Genomic DNA, 16138 nt, shown 5'->3' on the forward strand with positions numbered 1-16138 from the left:
GACTGTGTTCTGGGTGGTCAGGTCTTTGTAAGGCAGCTGCCACTTCCTGGACACACTGGCACATAGACTACTCCTGACTCTTCTCCCTCCCGCACACTTCGGAGGCAAACTGTTGAGAGATGGTGCCTCTCCCTCCTGGCAGATTATTTCTGCCCTCGGAGTTTGGAGTTTGCTTGGTAATTCCACTGTTGAGCCCTCTGCACATTCTTCACTCATTCAAGAAATGCTTATCAAGATATGCTCACCAGGTCCTGCCCACCGAGCATGGCCCCTGGAATGGGGGAATGGGCAGGGGGTTCTGGAGAGGCTGCCATGTGACTGAGGAAGGGGATGTGTCACACACCTGTTATGTCCGGAGCGGGTGCAGGCAGACTCGTGAGCCCAGCGTTCCGGAATCCGGGCAGGTAAATGCAGCACTGAGGACCCTCGGGCTGAAGCCTTCTGACTCCTGTTTGGAAATGCACGCAAGCTCTAGAGCTACAATCTTTTCTCCTGACCAAAAGCTTATTAGATTTCTGAAACCTGTGTGAAGTCTCGCCAGGATGCGGGCTGAATGAGAAACACCTTTGGGAGATATTTAGGAATTTCCCATTTTGGCGTTTGCTGTGTACACGGGCCTCAGGGCTAGAATTCAGGTAATGTCCACACAATGAGAACTGTCTTGGCAACGAACGTCACACACAGACCCACAAGTGCTTAAATACAGATTTATTGCAAACCAACACCGGAGACAGGGTGATTTCGCAGGCGTGCACCCCACTTCCTTGGACCTCAGCTGACGGAGCTCAGGGGCCAAACCGCTGCTGCCGGGTCTGAAGAGAGAAAGCAGGCAGAGTGCACAGGCTCCAGAGCCCAGGCCGGCGGCGAGGGGCAGAGGTCTCCCCCAAGACGGCAAGGGCGACCGAGCACTCCCTCCCCTGAAGCCCGGCACTCCCAGATGCCTGCGAGCTGCTGTTACAGCGGGCGGGTGGGGAGAAACGCAACACTGAAAATCAAATCGGGCAAAAGGAAGAAAACTGACCACCGAGTCCACAGCTCCCAAAGTCTCCCAAATAGCTGAGGTGCAGGCACCACACCCCACCTGGTCACGGCAGAAGACCCCACGGGGGTGGCGGAGGGGAGGAGGAGACAGAGGCGTGTTGAGAATGGTTCTCTCACAGACACGTGCCAGTGAGGCCTTTCACTACGTGGGACAGGTGTGCAAATCCTGAGGGCGCTGCAGAGGGGCCTCCAGCAGCTCCATGAGCAGCCTCGGTGACAAGTGCAAACAGCAGGGCCCTGTGGCCCTGTGCCCCCGTGGTGGCGCTTCCCCCAGCCACCTGGTGTCCACACCTCCTGTGATGGCATCAGAGCAAGCAAACGCTTCCCGGGGACCCAGGGATGTGTCTACAGGGCGCTGTGAGCCAGAAACCTGCCCCCACAGACTGTGATGAAGCAGCTCCCACCTCTGCAGTTGAAGGGGGAAGTCTCCAGAAAGAACGCCCCCCGGACAGGGCTCCTTCCTCCCCCAGCCCAGAGGACAGAGCTCACGAGGTGCAGAGACCTGCAAGGTAACCGCCCAGAAGGGCAGCCCCACAGTCCTGGCGAAGGGCACAGGCTCTGGGTCCTGGGAGAGCGGTGGGAGGAGAGCCACGCGCTCTGTGCGGTGCAGTCTGGCCTCAGCCAGGAAAGGACCAAGGGCTGCACCGAGCAGCTGACACACCACGGGGCCTCCTGAGGGTGCCTGGCCCAGCTCACTTAGACAAGAACCGGATCCCCCGAGAGAAAAGTGCTAGGCTAGGTGGGAGCGGAGCAGCCCGGTCAGGAGAGGGACAGAGCCTGCCGTGCCTGCACCTGAGGCCACAAGACACTTTCTTCCAGCACCCAGATCCGGCGGCAGGACCCCAGTTTCCACAGCTCCTCAACGAGGCTGAGGCAGGCGGTGAACGCGTACAGGCAGGCGGGCAAGACCACACGTGAACACACCCAGCAAGAGGGCAAGGCTGCGCTCTCCCCAGACTAGCCAGAAGCCCGGCCCTCAGGCCGCACAACCCTGCCCGCGCTTCAACAGGCGAGCAGCACCCACGCCCGCCCCAAGCGTGAGAACAGCAAGCAGAGAGCACGAGAGCAGCAAGCGGAGGGAGGGAGTGGCGAACGGGCCAGGTGGGGCACCCGCCGGGACAGCCCCTGCTCTCTGACACCCGCCCTGCAGCCACGCAGCCCCGCCCTGCTCTAGAACAGTCTGGAGATGCAGGGCCAGCGTGGAGGCCGGGTTCACCCTTGAAAAGAAGGATGGCAAGGGTGAACCAGACAAGCGAGTCCCCGGCAGGAGGGAGCCGAGGGCCGCGGCTGAGGCCCCACCTCCCCGCCGGCGAGGGCTTCCTTTCCTTCGGTCATTAAAACTGCACAGCCCCCGGGGAGATGTTGAACATGGCCGGGTCGAATCGCTGGCCTCGGAAGGGAGAGCCTTCAGCATCCCACCCCTTCTTCAGCATCTCATGGACTTTCTACAAACAGAAAATAGAGAGGTTAACTGTAGTCACCAGGCCCGCACGTCCTAGAGCAGGACTCTGCTCTGCTTCCTCCAGAAGAGGACCTGCCCAGGGTGACAGCAGACCCTCCGCAAGACTGTGCTCCCCACATGCAGATTCCACCCCCATCTTGTCCCCAGCGAAGCACCGGCCATCTTCCTGGCTCAGATGCTGTCCCTTCTCACCAGAAATACCTGTCCAAACTCCAAATGGCCTCAGGGCTACAGCCCACAGGGCTGACTGAGGTGCAAAGAGGGGTTCTCTGCTCCCCTTTCCCAGGGAGAAGGCTGGTGGCCTCAAGGCCTGCACCCTCAGATAGTCTGGGAATGACCCAGGCTGTGACTCAGAGAGACCTCAGGAAGTCTGGCTGTGGACCCACCAGTCACCGACCCCTGCAGCCCCTGCGGGGCAGAGGTCAAAGCTGCTGGATCACGTATCCCAGCACACAGGCAGCCTGGACCATCCAGCCTTCAGGGGCAGCAGCAGGCCAAGCACTGTGGCCTGGGCCAGGGCACTGCAGGAGGCTGCGCCCATGAGGGAGGTCCCTCGCGGTGCTGTAGGCCCTCCTTCCCCGCGGGTCCCCAGGTCTGCCCTCTGTGCTTCCCTGTGAATGCATCAGGCTGGGAACATCTCCCCTTCCTTCTGACCAGGAGAAACAAAGAGACTCACTGCCACGGGGCCAGAAAGCCCTGCCCACCTCTGGCCTCTAGGCTAACAGACTGAGCTGAGGGGAAAATTCCTGGTATCTGGCGAGGCTGCAGGACTCTCCTCCTGACAGGGGCCTTCTCTTCCCTGTTATTAAACCTACGTGGCGCAGCAGCAAACACATCAAAGATGGGCAGTACGTCTCAGGGATTCATCCATATTACTCCCAACTCGGCACAGATGACACACGCCAGGGACCCTGGGAAGAGCACTGGAGGAGTGGGCAGCGCTGCCCGCAGGCCGCCCCCCAGGGAGAAGGGACCAGAGAGGCCGGCCCCGCCCACCAGCCTGACTCCGGTGCCTCCCGGCAGCCCTGCTGGGCCAGGCCTCCTCCTCCGTCCCATCCTTCTTCCTCTAGCTCTTGCCCACCTACCCCTCTGAAGCCCCCCTCCGACGCCCCCTCCTTCTCGGTCTCTCAACTCACTCTGTGCCCCTCATCTGAGCACCTCGTCTCCCGAGTGAGCCCTGACCCACCTGACGTCCCCGTGCACCGGCCTCGTCACGGGCGGTCTGACGGGCCCTCACGCTCCAGCTCCACAGGTCCTCGGCCCGCTGCCCACGCTGGTCCTGCCCCAGGTCCCTCACGGCCACCACCTGCTTTCTTAAGCCGCCCCTCCTCCCCGTAGCCCCCATCTGAAGCCACCAGCCAGTCCTGCTGACTCTCCAGCCGCGATTTCCTTCTTCTCCGGGGGACGCTGTCCTCCGAGGACTACAGAGACTGCCCGTGGCTTCAGCACCGCCAAGTCCAGCTCCCTCACCGCCCGGCCACGCCGGCTCCGCTGGCTCCTCACGCCTCCAAAGCTCTTCTCTCGGTCCAGATCCTGCTGCCCGCGCTGCGCTTCCCTCAAGGCCCCGTGTGCTGAGGACAGTCCGCGTGGAAGCCGGGAGGTTCCCGAACGTCTGCTAAGCCCAGAGGAGTCCCAGACAGCAGTGCTGGTGCTCGCACCTCTACGACCATGGCCCTGAGGTGCCAGTCCTCTACTGTCTCCAGCGAGGGGCGGCGAGCTGGAGGCCCCTGCCTGTCCAGGAGCAGGTCAGCTGGGCGAGGGGTCACCCCCGAGCGCTGCCGCCTGCACCACCAGCCACGGGCTCCTGTGTGTCTGCTGAAGGTCTCCGCGGGGCGCTGCACTCAGCCAGGCACTCACGTCCCTTCACGGTCAGCACGCTGCCTGGCACACGGCAAGCCCTTCCAGAATCCCTTTCGACTCAAACCACAGAGGTCTTTCCATCAGACTGCAGGGTCTTCAAGGCTCTTCTTCAGATCCTTCTTGATCGGCCGCCCGGCCCCATCCCTGAGCTCATCAACAGGGACTCGGCTTCCTACTTGGGTCTCACAGCCAGGTGCCTGCCCGCTTCGGGGCAGCGACACCCACACTTTCTTCGATGGCTGCACAAGGTCCCCTCCCGTCGGGCCAGTGTTCAGAGTGCTCTTTCATCTGGTGGCCACAGGCAAATGCAGCAAAACTGGATAAAACTGCCGCCTAAACGTGCACAGCGGTGGGCTGCACTCCCCGTCCTGTGCCCTGCGAGCTCAGCGATTACAGCCAGGGGCCAGTTTCCGTAGACAAGACCAGCAGATGCCCATGATCCAATGGTCAACCGTAGTCCCGGCCTCTAGCCCCAAAAGCCCAGGTGGGTCAGGGAGCCAGACCAAGAGGCGATTCAGAGACTCGGGGAGGGGTGACAGACAAGCCTGGAACCTGCTCAGGGTTCAAACCTCAGCCCTGCTGCCAGACCAGCTGTGGGACCTTGAACACGGGCTGTGACCTCTAAACCTCGACCCCCCTCTCAGGGGTGCTGCAACGGGGACCATGACCCAGCCAACCCGACCCAACCTGCGTGCAGTAAGCACTCACTAAGCGCGCCCCTCCATGGCTCCTTGGCCCTCGAAGGAGCAAGGTGGGCCGTTTGCATGCAAGGTCCGAATGAGATGGGCAGGAAGGACCACAGGCACGCGGGCAGTGGGCGGGGGCGCTCGACGGCCCCAGGCCTAGAACACTCACAGGAGCCACAAAGTGAGGCCCCTGGGAGACAAAACAGGACGCCTGAGAATCTGAATGGCACTGGGGGTGGGGCGGAGGGCGGGCTTCGTGTCTGACACATGAGCAGCCTTGGAGATGGGCCGTGGTGCCATGGCTCAAACTCCCGGTGCTGTTCACGTGGGACACTGGGAGCTAAAACTAACCTGAGAAAAGCAACCCTCTCTTCTGCACAGAGCCACTCTTGGGAGTACTAAAGCAGAAGGAAGACGGTGCACGTCTAACTAACCCTCCTCTCTGCCACCGCAGGCTCAGGCACGAGCCTCCTCTCCAGTCACTAACTCCCTCCCGTCCCTCCACAGCCGCCGGCCACGCACACTTCTCACGCTTCTGACGTTCGAAAGTGACTTGGAAGGACTTTCTTCCCATTGGCCCTTTGTGGTCAAACCCGCACCGGCCCCGAGGCAGGGCTGGGCCTGACTGCCCCTCCGGTGCTGAGGGTCCTGGAGGGGCTGAGGGGAGGGAGCTGTCTGCACGGCCCCAGCGTGCCAGCTAGCAACACGCGATACCACCGGGGCCCCGAGGACGACACCTCTCGGCTCTGCACCCGGGCGCCCCGTCCCAGGCAGTGAGCAGCAGCACGCCCCGTCCTCCCCGCGCCGGCCCCGGAAGGCCCGTACCAGCTCGTGGCTCTGCGGCTTGCCCTGCAGCTTCTGGCGGTAGTCGAAGGTGAGCCTGTCCAGGACAGCGTGCTCCTCCTCGTCCACTGTGGCCATGGAGCGCTCCTTGTTGATCTCGTCGATGTCGATTTGCTCCTCCCCCTCCAGGATGGCGCTCCACCAGTACTCGCCCACCTTGTTCAGGCTCACCTGGCACACGAGGGCAGAGACACAGTCAGTGTCGGGCAGGTGGCACTGGGGACCCAGCGGGGGGGTCCGGACCCCAGGCTCTGAGTGTTCCACTCTCCACCGCTATGCCTGGGCGGTGCCTGTGGTCCTTGTCCCCCAGGTCCTCTCAGAAGACACTGACCCCCGAAGGCATCAGCACCCGCACCGCTCAGCCACCAGAACCCCAGCCCGCTCTGACCAGAGGGGGGCATTTCCAAGCACTCCGAGCTGGCCCATCCACCGGTACCCAGACCCCATCACGGTCTCCCGAGCTGCCGAGGGAAGCTTGAGCCCGAACAGGAGCTTCTGTCAACATCCACCTGCCCGGGCCCCGCTAGCTCATCCCCCTCCCTCCTGCTGGCCTTTCCCGCCTCCAAGTGCAGCACCCAGTCTCCTACCTGCTGGGGGGACCTGGAACCTGGGGGACCAAGCACTCAGCCTGACAATGACTACCCCCCAGCCAGACGCCCAGGCGCCTTGTCTCACTCTCTTCCCTGGCCAGGCAGCTGCAAGAGGGGCTCCCCAGCCCTGCGACCGCTGCACGTGACTCACCTCCCACTCAGCCTCATGGTGCAGCCCAGTGAGGGACGGGGGGAGTCGGGGGGACACAAGAACTCAGAGACGGGGACTGCAGAATAGCAGGGCTTTGCCTGAAGCTGATGCCAAGTACATGCATCCCAGGGACCACACAGGGAGGGCCCAGGCCACCCCCCTCCCTGTGGTCACTGGCCGGCTCATCGGGAAACTCTTTACTGACTGGCCAAGAACTGACAGGAGGACTGCCCACGCTCCCTCACTCTGTCCACTCTCAGACGGGATGTAACCCCCACTCATGCCCAGAGGGGCAGGGAGGTGCCACAGAGACGACGGAGCCAGCAGTGAGAGCAGCCCTTCCTCACGGGAGCACCATGAGGAGAGGCTGACTGGCCAGTGGGCAATGCTGACAAAGTGGACCGGGAGCTGGCCCACAGGCGACATCTGTGAAGACACTGCATGCCCACAGGTCCTAAGAAGTCGGCCCCATGGCTCACGGGCTGCAGGGAGCGGTGCTGCCAGCTCCAGCCCTGCTGCCCGAGTCCACGGAGAGCCCCTGCGGAGCCCGGGTCCAACAGGGTCACAGCAGAGCTAAGTCCCGGCCCTGAGAGCAGCTGAGGCGTGGGCAGTGATGAGGGCGGGTCACACAGTGGAGACAACCTCCAGGAAACCACAGGCACAGCATGAATGTCAGCATCTCAGCACATTACAAAAGCAAGTCCCCCCATTTCTGACCATCCTGGGTGGACGCGGGCGTGAAGATGGCAGGGGTGAGATGGCAGGGGTTCTGAGCACCCTCTGCCCACCTGATCAGATGAATGACCTCTATCCTGCCAATGCCACTGTTTACATTCAGGGTGAAGCTTCTGTTTCCAGATGCTCTGTCTAGCCAGCTTCTGGCCAACTGTACTCTCCTGTTTGCACGCGCGGACCTGACCTGGCCCTCAGAGCCCCCAGTGCCGAGCGCTGAGCCCCGTCTTTACAGAGCTGCAGATCACTGCGCCAGCGCAACAGAAACCTTCCAAGGGGGAAATACATTCTCTTCTTACCATTACAGGAGAGACTTCTGAGGAAGTCGGCCCTCTGTATCCACAGGTTCTGCATCCACTGAAGTCAACCAACTCCAGATCAAAAACATTTGGGGAAAAAAAAATTTCCAGAAAGTTCCAAAAAGACTTGAACTTGTCTCACTTCAGCAACTGTTTACATAGTATTTACATTGTATTAGGTATATGATGTGAAGTAAACAGGAGGATATGCGCAGGTTACATGCAAACACTACACCATTTATATAAGGGACTAGAGCACCCTCGGACGTTGTATCCTTCGGGGGGTGGGGAGGGGTGGGGGGGGGCTGGGTTCTGGAACCAATCCCCTGAGGATACTGAGAGACGACTGTAAATCTCCAGAGACAACAGACCCTTTAGACTCATTTTACTTGTATCTTCGTTAGTCGTCATCATGGCCGAGATCTCTCTAACATGTATCGTTAGTACTCACAACCTCTGTAAAATACCCACTATTACCTCTACCTAGAAGTCAGCACCTCACCTGGATCACCCAGTGCTACAGGCAGAACAGAGCCATGCTCGGGCCAACAGCCCGTGACAGCGCTGTGGGGTCAGCCCAATCCCCACCCCGGGGCTCTGCTGCTGTCCCTGCGCATACGAACCACACACGGGGTGTCCCAGCCAGGTCCACACACACATCCAGGCCCGACACAGCTCGGAGGCACAACGGGACTGACCCTGAAAACAGGGAGCCTGGTGGGCCTCGCTGCCCTGGCCTCTTGTGTCCACAGAACAAGTCTGCACGGGCACTCTGCAGACCCAATAAACATCAAGATGAGCCCAGCACCCCAGTAAAAATAATGTAAGGTGAAATTCACGTTAACATAAAATTAGCCATTTCAAGGTGAACAGTTCAATGCATTGAGCGCGTTCACAGGAGTCTGAGCTATCACCACCTCTATCTAGTTCCAGAACACTCATCACCGCAGGAGAGCTCGTGCCCGTGAGCAGGCACTCCCCACTCTGTCCCTCCCCCAGCCCTGGCAACAAATCATTTATTTGCCTGCTCTGGACATTTCCCAAAAACGGACCCACAGGCTATGTGTCCTGTGCCTGGCTTCTTTCACTCAGCACAATATCCTCACGGTCCATTCACATGCTAGTGGGTCAGAACTTCATTCCTGTTTCAGGTGGAATAATACAGAGTGCAGAATCAAGAGGACATGCGTGAAATGTTCTTGGAACTTGGAGCTCAAGGATTCAGGTCTAAGAGTAACATCTCTGATAAAACAGTCTGATGGTTTAACATTTGGTTTTGATTTTTTAACATTTTGTTATTTTTTTTCTTAAATCAGGTTTGTGGAGGTGTAAGCTGGCCCACAGTAAAATTCACTCTTCTGAGGGAGCATCCTATGAGCTTCGACAAATGCAGCCACGTAGCCACCACTGCTATCAAGCCACACCCCAAAGCTCGCAGTCCCCTTTCGACGGCGACCCCCTCAGCCCGACACTTGCTTTGCCATTTCGTTGGTCTGTGTCTGTTGGTCTGCTCTTCTCGGGGCGCAGTGGCCTGGTGTTCAGCCATGCTACGCGCGCCTGGGGGTCACCCCCGACACAGGCCGACGCACCTGTGGGTGGACAGTGGGGTGTTTCCAGGGTTCAGCGGCCACCTACCAGGCTGCCTGCAGGGCTTTGTGGTCTCCTTTCCCCTTTGTAGGTACCCAGCAGTGGGATTGCTAGGTCCCATGGTAAGTGCACATGTAACTTTATAAAAACTGTCAAACTGCTTTCCAAACCGCCTGCACAGTTTGGCCTTCCCATCCGCAGTGCAGGGGAGCTCCAGGAGCTCCACACTGTCACCAGTCCCTGCTCCTGTCGATTCTTTCCAGGAGCCAATCAAATAAGTGTGAAGTGACATGTTGCCGTGGTTTTAATTGGTATTGCCTTAATGACTAACGACGTTGAGCATCTTTCCATGGGCTTATTTGCCATCTCGTTTCTTAAAACATTTTATTTAGAGTAATTTCAAACTTACAAGTTACTAGAGTTCTTCAAGTACAAAGAATACCTTTTCCTAGAGTCACCCACTGTTAACATGCTACGCCTTTTCTTTATCACGTGTATGTGTGTCTGCACATACGCTCTCACTCTATGTGTGTAAGTTTATAATATGGGGTAAATTACACAGTATTTTTTCAGAATCATCTTGGCCCTTTACCCCTAATACTTCGGTGAGTGTCTCCTTCCTGAAGGTATGGAAGTTCTTTACTATAGTAACTTCAGCTCACCTTCCCTCCTGCACAGGATCCAGTCCAGGGTCCTGACTACATCCTAGTGGGCCTGTCCCCTTTCATCTGGAACATTCCACCGCCTTTGTCTTTTGTTGTTAAGGACCATCCTTCGTTTGGGGTTTGTTTGGTCCTTCCTCCGGATTAAGCTCAGGGATGTGCCCCCGCAGAACCTGCACAGGTGATACTGCAGCCCTCCTGGGATGTCCCCCCTGCAGGCACAGATGTCACGTGGCCGCATTCCCGGGGTTCCTCCCTGACTCCATCTGCCCCACAATATGGCAGGGACACGACACTTTCAGCCCCAACAGGTGCTGTGCAGGGGCCAGCAGGGGCCTTCTCCTCCACGACGGAGCCACTTACCCCTCTGTCGTCAGCACCGGCTCCTGGACACGTAGCATCTCAATGGCTCACTCATTCTCATCCCTGATCCCGCAGCGCTCAGTGCCCCATCTCGGCTGGTCACGGGTGGTTGCTGTGACCTGATAACACACCCTCGTTCCTTGGCTTTCCTCCAGGTTCCTTTTAGCAATCGGTCCCAGACCCAGAATCAGTTTCTCAGGGGAACCCCCAGAGTGCTGGTTGAACAGTTTTCCCAAAACGGCCTCAGAGAAACTTCCAACTCCACGTGGCTCAGCTCACCTCAGCACCGCAATCGGCATGATGATGATGACTCACCCACACTCATCTCCCTCCCCTCCTCTGTCACACAACGCTGCTTCTATTCAGAGAGGGAGGCAGTGCGCCCGGCAGGGAGGACGGCCCCTCGCAGCTGCCCGTACGTGGGATCGAGCTTGGGCCAAGGAGATGCACGTGAAAGCTGTGGGACGGTGCTTCAGAGGGGCGCCTTGAAACCAGGACAGAGGACAGGGAGAGGCAGCGGGGGCCCGCTCAGCTCCAGGAGCTTCTGCGGGGAGGACGCGGCCCCGGCCAGACCGCTGGCCTCTCAGGGCTCTGCCAGAGGCGGCACTGCGGTTGGCAACCTCCTGGTTTTAATGTCGTCAGCAAGCGCTTCAAGCTTAAACATTAAAGCACTGCAGGGCCAGACAGAGCCCGGCCGTGGTGGGCTGTGGCTGCGAGGCAGGTGACCACGCAGTGCCAAGCTGCGTCTCCACTCTCCTCCCCCGCGGGACGAGCGGACGCACGCTCTGTCCACCAGGAGCGTGGTCTTCCGGTTCTGCTGACACGTCCCTTCTATTCACGGGCAACTTCTCCAGAACGTGCGGACTCAGGCTACCTGCTTCTCAACACCCGGTGGAGATCCAGGGGCTGGTGATGATGCCAAAAATGTGACCACCTTGAGAAACACGATGGGTCCTGGGAGACATGAGCACTGAAGGCCAAGAACTCGCATTTCAGTCCCTGGACTAATTTCCAGGCTTTGGGCTCTTGCCAAAATACTAACGTAATTTAACCTGTATTTTAAGCTGAACGATGGCCCCTCAGAGCCAGGCAGGGGGCCGGTGGCCACCAGCGACAAAACAAAAGTGGTGAACCACTGCACAGAGAAACACACATCCCCACTCAAAAACAGCCCAGTGCCAGGGCACACAGGGATCTGCTGATGTCACAGAAATCCGACGTCCTTCTTGGAGGAGCCCACGGCAATGGCCAAGGACTACACTCAGCCTGTAACTCTACTTCTGAGAACTGTAATCTAAATATATAATCTAAATACGGGGGACACAGCTTATATAAAAACACTCACAGGTTCAAGCACCAGACACACCCAGTAGCGCGAGCTTTAAGGCAAGCCGACGAAGGTCTGTGAACACTCTGCAGCTACTGCACCAGCTTTAAATGACTCGATTGTGCATCGTGTCAGCGTGTGGACGGGCGTCACCTCACGAATGGCTACTAACGCCAAGACTGCAGGGCCTCAAGGGCTCGAGGCTATGGCCTGCAGGTGCCCACGGCAGGGCCATTAGCCCCACCTGCAGGGAGAAACCAGGACAGCGAGCCGAGGCGGCTTCTGGGACAGAACAAGGCATGGGGGGAGGCCCTGATTTCACGTCTCGGGAACCAAGAAAGGAGCTTGCCTCAGAATCAAGAAGCCTCGTTTAACATTCTCGAGTGTGGGAGGGAGGGAGGCAAGAGCTGTCATCCGGGTTTAGCTGCCACCCCTGCCTGCTCTGAAAGCCTGCCCGGGCGTGTCTGATGTGGATCCGGCTCAGGCAAGGAGGGAGTGGTGGCTGGGAATCAAGGGGCATGTCTGCATCGGCCTGCTTGGGAGGTCAGGACTCGGACCACGGACTCTGGTAAGGTGACAGGCACCCCTGGAGTGACCCCTCCTGTCCCAAGTGGCCCCCACAGAGATCATGCCACATAAGGCCTGTGCTAGTGTCCTGGGGCAGCCGTAACACAGCGCCACACACTGCGGGCTTCAAACAAGACACTTACTCTCTCCGTCTGGAGGCTGGAAGGCCAACATCAAGGTGTCGCAGGGCTGCAGCCCCTCCAGAGCTTCCAGGGGACCTTGCCTTGTCTTCACTTCACTCTGTGTCTGTCTCTTTTCCTCTTGTAAGGACACTTGCCACTGGATTTAGGGCCCACCTGGATAATCCAGGATGATCTCATCATCGCAAGATCCTTAACCTTATCACATCTGCAAAGACCCCGTCTCCAAATAAGGACCTATTTGCAGGTTCTGGGATCTGGCGAGGACATCTGGGGGCCCTTTTCGGCCCACTCAGTCTTTAGGAGGTGGGCCCTTGACTATTTTCCTTAATCGCCCCAGTGCCCAGCACAGGGTCTGGCACTTAGTGATAAGCAACCAACAAATGTCTGGGGATCGACCAACCAAGGCTTTGAGCCTCACTTTAAGATCGAGGAACGGAGGTCCAGTGAGGCTAAAGGCGGCCAGTGAGTGGGGCTGAGGCACAAAGCAGGCCTGGCCACCTGGGCAGCCACGCTCTGCCCCTCCAGAGGCTCGAGGGAATGGCACTTGTTCTGGTCAGCAAAGGCACCAGGGTGTTCACACATCAAAGCCATGTGCTTACTGAGCTACAATATCATCTCAGATACGTGGTCCTCAACGTTACCAGTAAATAAATAATTACACTGAGAACACACCAAACCTTCAGCTCCATAAGCAGCAATGTCTCCATTAAGACACTGGCATTGGCTGTACCCGAGGACCGTGGTCAGGAGGAAGGCGGAGACAGGCAGGATCCCCGCATCTCGTGAGAAGGTGCACGCCAGGTGTGCAGGGGGCCGGGCTGGCAGGGAAGCTCCGGAAGAGGATGTGAGGCTCTAAATTAAGTCCTCTTCTTTTTCTACAAGTGGTGGAGCAGCATTAGAAATGTGATGCCATCCACGGATGACGAAAGCCACTCTAAGGACCCTCGGGAAAGAACCAGCCTAGCACCTGCAATTCTGAGAGAGGTTTCTACGTGGACCTCGCAGGGTTAAGCAGGAGCAGAACAGCCAGAAGCCACGCTCACGGGCAGTGACAGGTGCACCTCAGCCCGCAGCCGGTTCTGCTTCTTTGTAACTCCTCGAGCAGCAGGTGCTTGGCAAGAGCAAACTGGAAAACTAAAAGGCAGCCAGGGCACAAGCCTCCCCCTGGACCAGAGGAGAGCCTGGGGCGACCACAGGGCCTGGGCGCATGACCGGACGCTGAGGCCGTCTCATCAAGGTCAGCAGAGAAGGCGACGCCCCAGCCTCCCTGCTGGCCCGGGGCTGCTGGTCACAAGCTACGCTGCGCTGCTGCCAGCTCTCCTCCCCGCGCCTACTCGCTCCTGGGCGCCTATCAGCTGAAAGGTAGAGAAGGAGGGAAACGGGAGGCTTCTGGGCCTGGGGTCTGGCTCCACCCTGAGCAAGCTCTTCACCCTCTCTGAGCGTCCGCATCCTGATTTGTATAACAGGCTTGCAGAGATGAAACTGCATCACCAGGCACCTCACAGAGCCAGGGCCTAAGTGTACCCAGTAGATGGAGGCCATAATTACAAGGACTTAATGCCCTGGCCACGAGCCATGTCCGTATTCAGACGCAAGTTGTACAAAACACGCAAAAAAGGTGACACGGCTCTGGAACAGGCATGAAGAAGTCAGCATCACCTCTGGCAACGAAAATCCCAAGAGTGAGCTACCTGGTTAGCAGAAGCCACGTCAAGTACAGGGAATCCTCGGTACCCTGATTACAACCCCGACAGACCAGTGGGTAAACAGTGGCTGTGGACCTTCAGGGTCCAGCGATGAGGTCAGTCTTTCCGTCCCAGGCGGGGACTCGAAGACAACAGGGCTGAAGACAACAGAAGCGCCCCTCAGAGTGAGCAAAGCACAACCGGCTGTCTGCCAGGACGAGCTCTACGTGCACAGCTCTGGGCGGTCCATCAACCCCACACAGGAGGAGTGAGGCCCGGCATCCGTGGACAACGGGGCACCCAGGATCACAGGTCCACGCTCCCTGTGACCACCTGGGCCATCACAGCGGCACCGGGAGAGGGTGGGCTGCCTGCCGCGGGCTCCCGCTGGCCGCCTGCGTGACCTAGGGAGGCGGGGGGATAATGAGACCCTGGCTTCCTACTTCCCACAATCGTAGGAGGTGCAAATGAGACCATGCCCATGAAGGTATTCTGCAAATGGAACTGGTGGTTAAGAGCATGGGCCGTAGTCTGGGGAGCGGCACTGGGGGTGGGGAGGCACGGGGGTGAACAGACGAGCAACTGAACCCCAGGGTGATAAGGGGGAAATCATCATGACTGTTGCACACTCGTGGCGAGAAGGAGAAACCTCGGAAGGGCAGGGGAGGTGCAACAGAGCAAGGTTTAAGCAAGACTCGGGCAGACTTGGCTGGCGCTCTGCCACCGGTTGTTCCTGTCACACAGAGGGGCCTGTGTGTGCTCGGGGGTCCCGGGCATGCCGAGACCTCCAGCTCCCCCAGCAGTGATGGAATCCTCTCCGCTCCAACGGGTTTGTGTGTCTGCGAGCTGAGAGCAGCCAGAACAGAGCGCCGCAGGCCTTGTCGGTCAGGACCAAGCAGGCAGGCCCATGGGCACCTATTCCCATAGAGAAGTGGATCATGATGGAACGGCACACTTTGCACATATGAAGAACATGCCTATATAAAATTCTGAGGTCTTTTTTGCCCAAAGACTTAGTATTTTTCTTTTCATCTTTGCCCCTTTCACCACGCCCTGGTTAAGCACCCCAGCAGGAGGGAAGAGGAAAGGAACGAACCCAAATATACAGAGTCTCCCTTCGCTGTATGAAGCCTCCCTGGGTGCTGCCCACTGACCAGGTGCAAGGCTCTGACGAGGGAGGATGCAGCCACCAAGGAGTCTAGTAACTGGAACACGTACCCCTTCGTTTGGATCCTGCACCCTTGGCTAGCTTAGCCAGTTGAGACCCACTTTGTCAAATAAGGCTGTCTGTTTGAATTTATTTACTCTGCATCCTCCAGACTGGCATTCATGAAAGCGATCTGCCTTTTAATTTTTAACTTCTTTGGTTTTGCCTTAGATGTAACTGAACCCCTGGAGAGCAGAAGCCTCTGGAACTGAGGGGACATGTGCGGTGTGAGCACAGCCACGCTCTGGGGATGATGCCCCACCAGGACCTCCTCCGTGGTCACTGCATGTGGTCTGTGCATGGGCAGGAGGACAGAAAGCAGCAAGAAACACCGCACTCCAGTGCCCCTCAGTTTCTTGTTGACATGGGCCCCACCTCAAGGAAGCAAGCAGTGGGACGCCAAGAGGCCAAGGCTGTAGATGCAGCAGTGACAGTCAGCTGAGGCCCACAAAGGTGCCCTCTGAGCTGCTTGGAAAGCACCGAGGAAACTCCCCAGCTGGCAGAAATCAACACCCTCACAGCATCACTGCCCACACTTACCAAAACGCACTTCCCGGGTTCAAGGCTCCAGAGGGAGCTCTCGGTGTTGATCTTGTGGGTGAACTTTCCTTCCATGAGGACGCGCTCCCCATTTTCCTCCAGCACGGCCACCCGGATGGAGCTGCTGCTGAGGGCCACAGAGACCTGGAACAGAGCGGAAGAGAATCATCTCGTGCTGGGAAGGTGGTGACCGGCGTGCTCCAAGGTGGGAGGGGACGGAGGTTTCCAAGGCGCCTGACCACACACTGCAGGAGAACAAGATGCAAAATCAGCCCGAGGGTCATCAGGCTCTCTGAATGACACAAACCACACCAACCAATTCACACGTGAAGCAGCCTCTGCGTCATCATCTCCTTCAAGGAAACGCACTAGAAGATGTCTCGATATGCATAA

At 58.3% G+C, this 16138-nt stretch overlaps 1 protein-coding gene across 1 annotated transcript in view; it reads right to left on the reverse strand.

Moving 5' to 3' along the window:
• Positions 1-693: 693 nt before the first annotated feature.
• Positions 694-16138, reverse strand: part of NUDCD3 (NudC domain containing 3) — a 74067-nt gene continuing 58622 nt past the window's right edge. The window contains exons 4-6 of the mRNA XM_059934275.1: positions 15746-15889; positions 5875-6063; positions 694-2486 (exon numbers count right to left, since the gene is read on the reverse strand). Coding sequence (XP_059790258.1) covers positions 2376-2486; positions 5875-6063; positions 15746-15889 — 444 coding nt within the window. The 3' untranslated portion in view covers positions 694-2375. The remainder of the gene's footprint in view (positions 2487-5874; positions 6064-15745; positions 15890-16138) is intronic.

Source organism: Balaenoptera ricei, chromosome 9 (assembly GCF_028023285.1).
Source record: "Balaenoptera ricei isolate mBalRic1 chromosome 9, mBalRic1.hap2, whole genome shotgun sequence".
NCBI classification, from domain to species: Eukaryota; Metazoa; Chordata; class Mammalia; order Artiodactyla; family Balaenopteridae; genus Balaenoptera; species Balaenoptera ricei.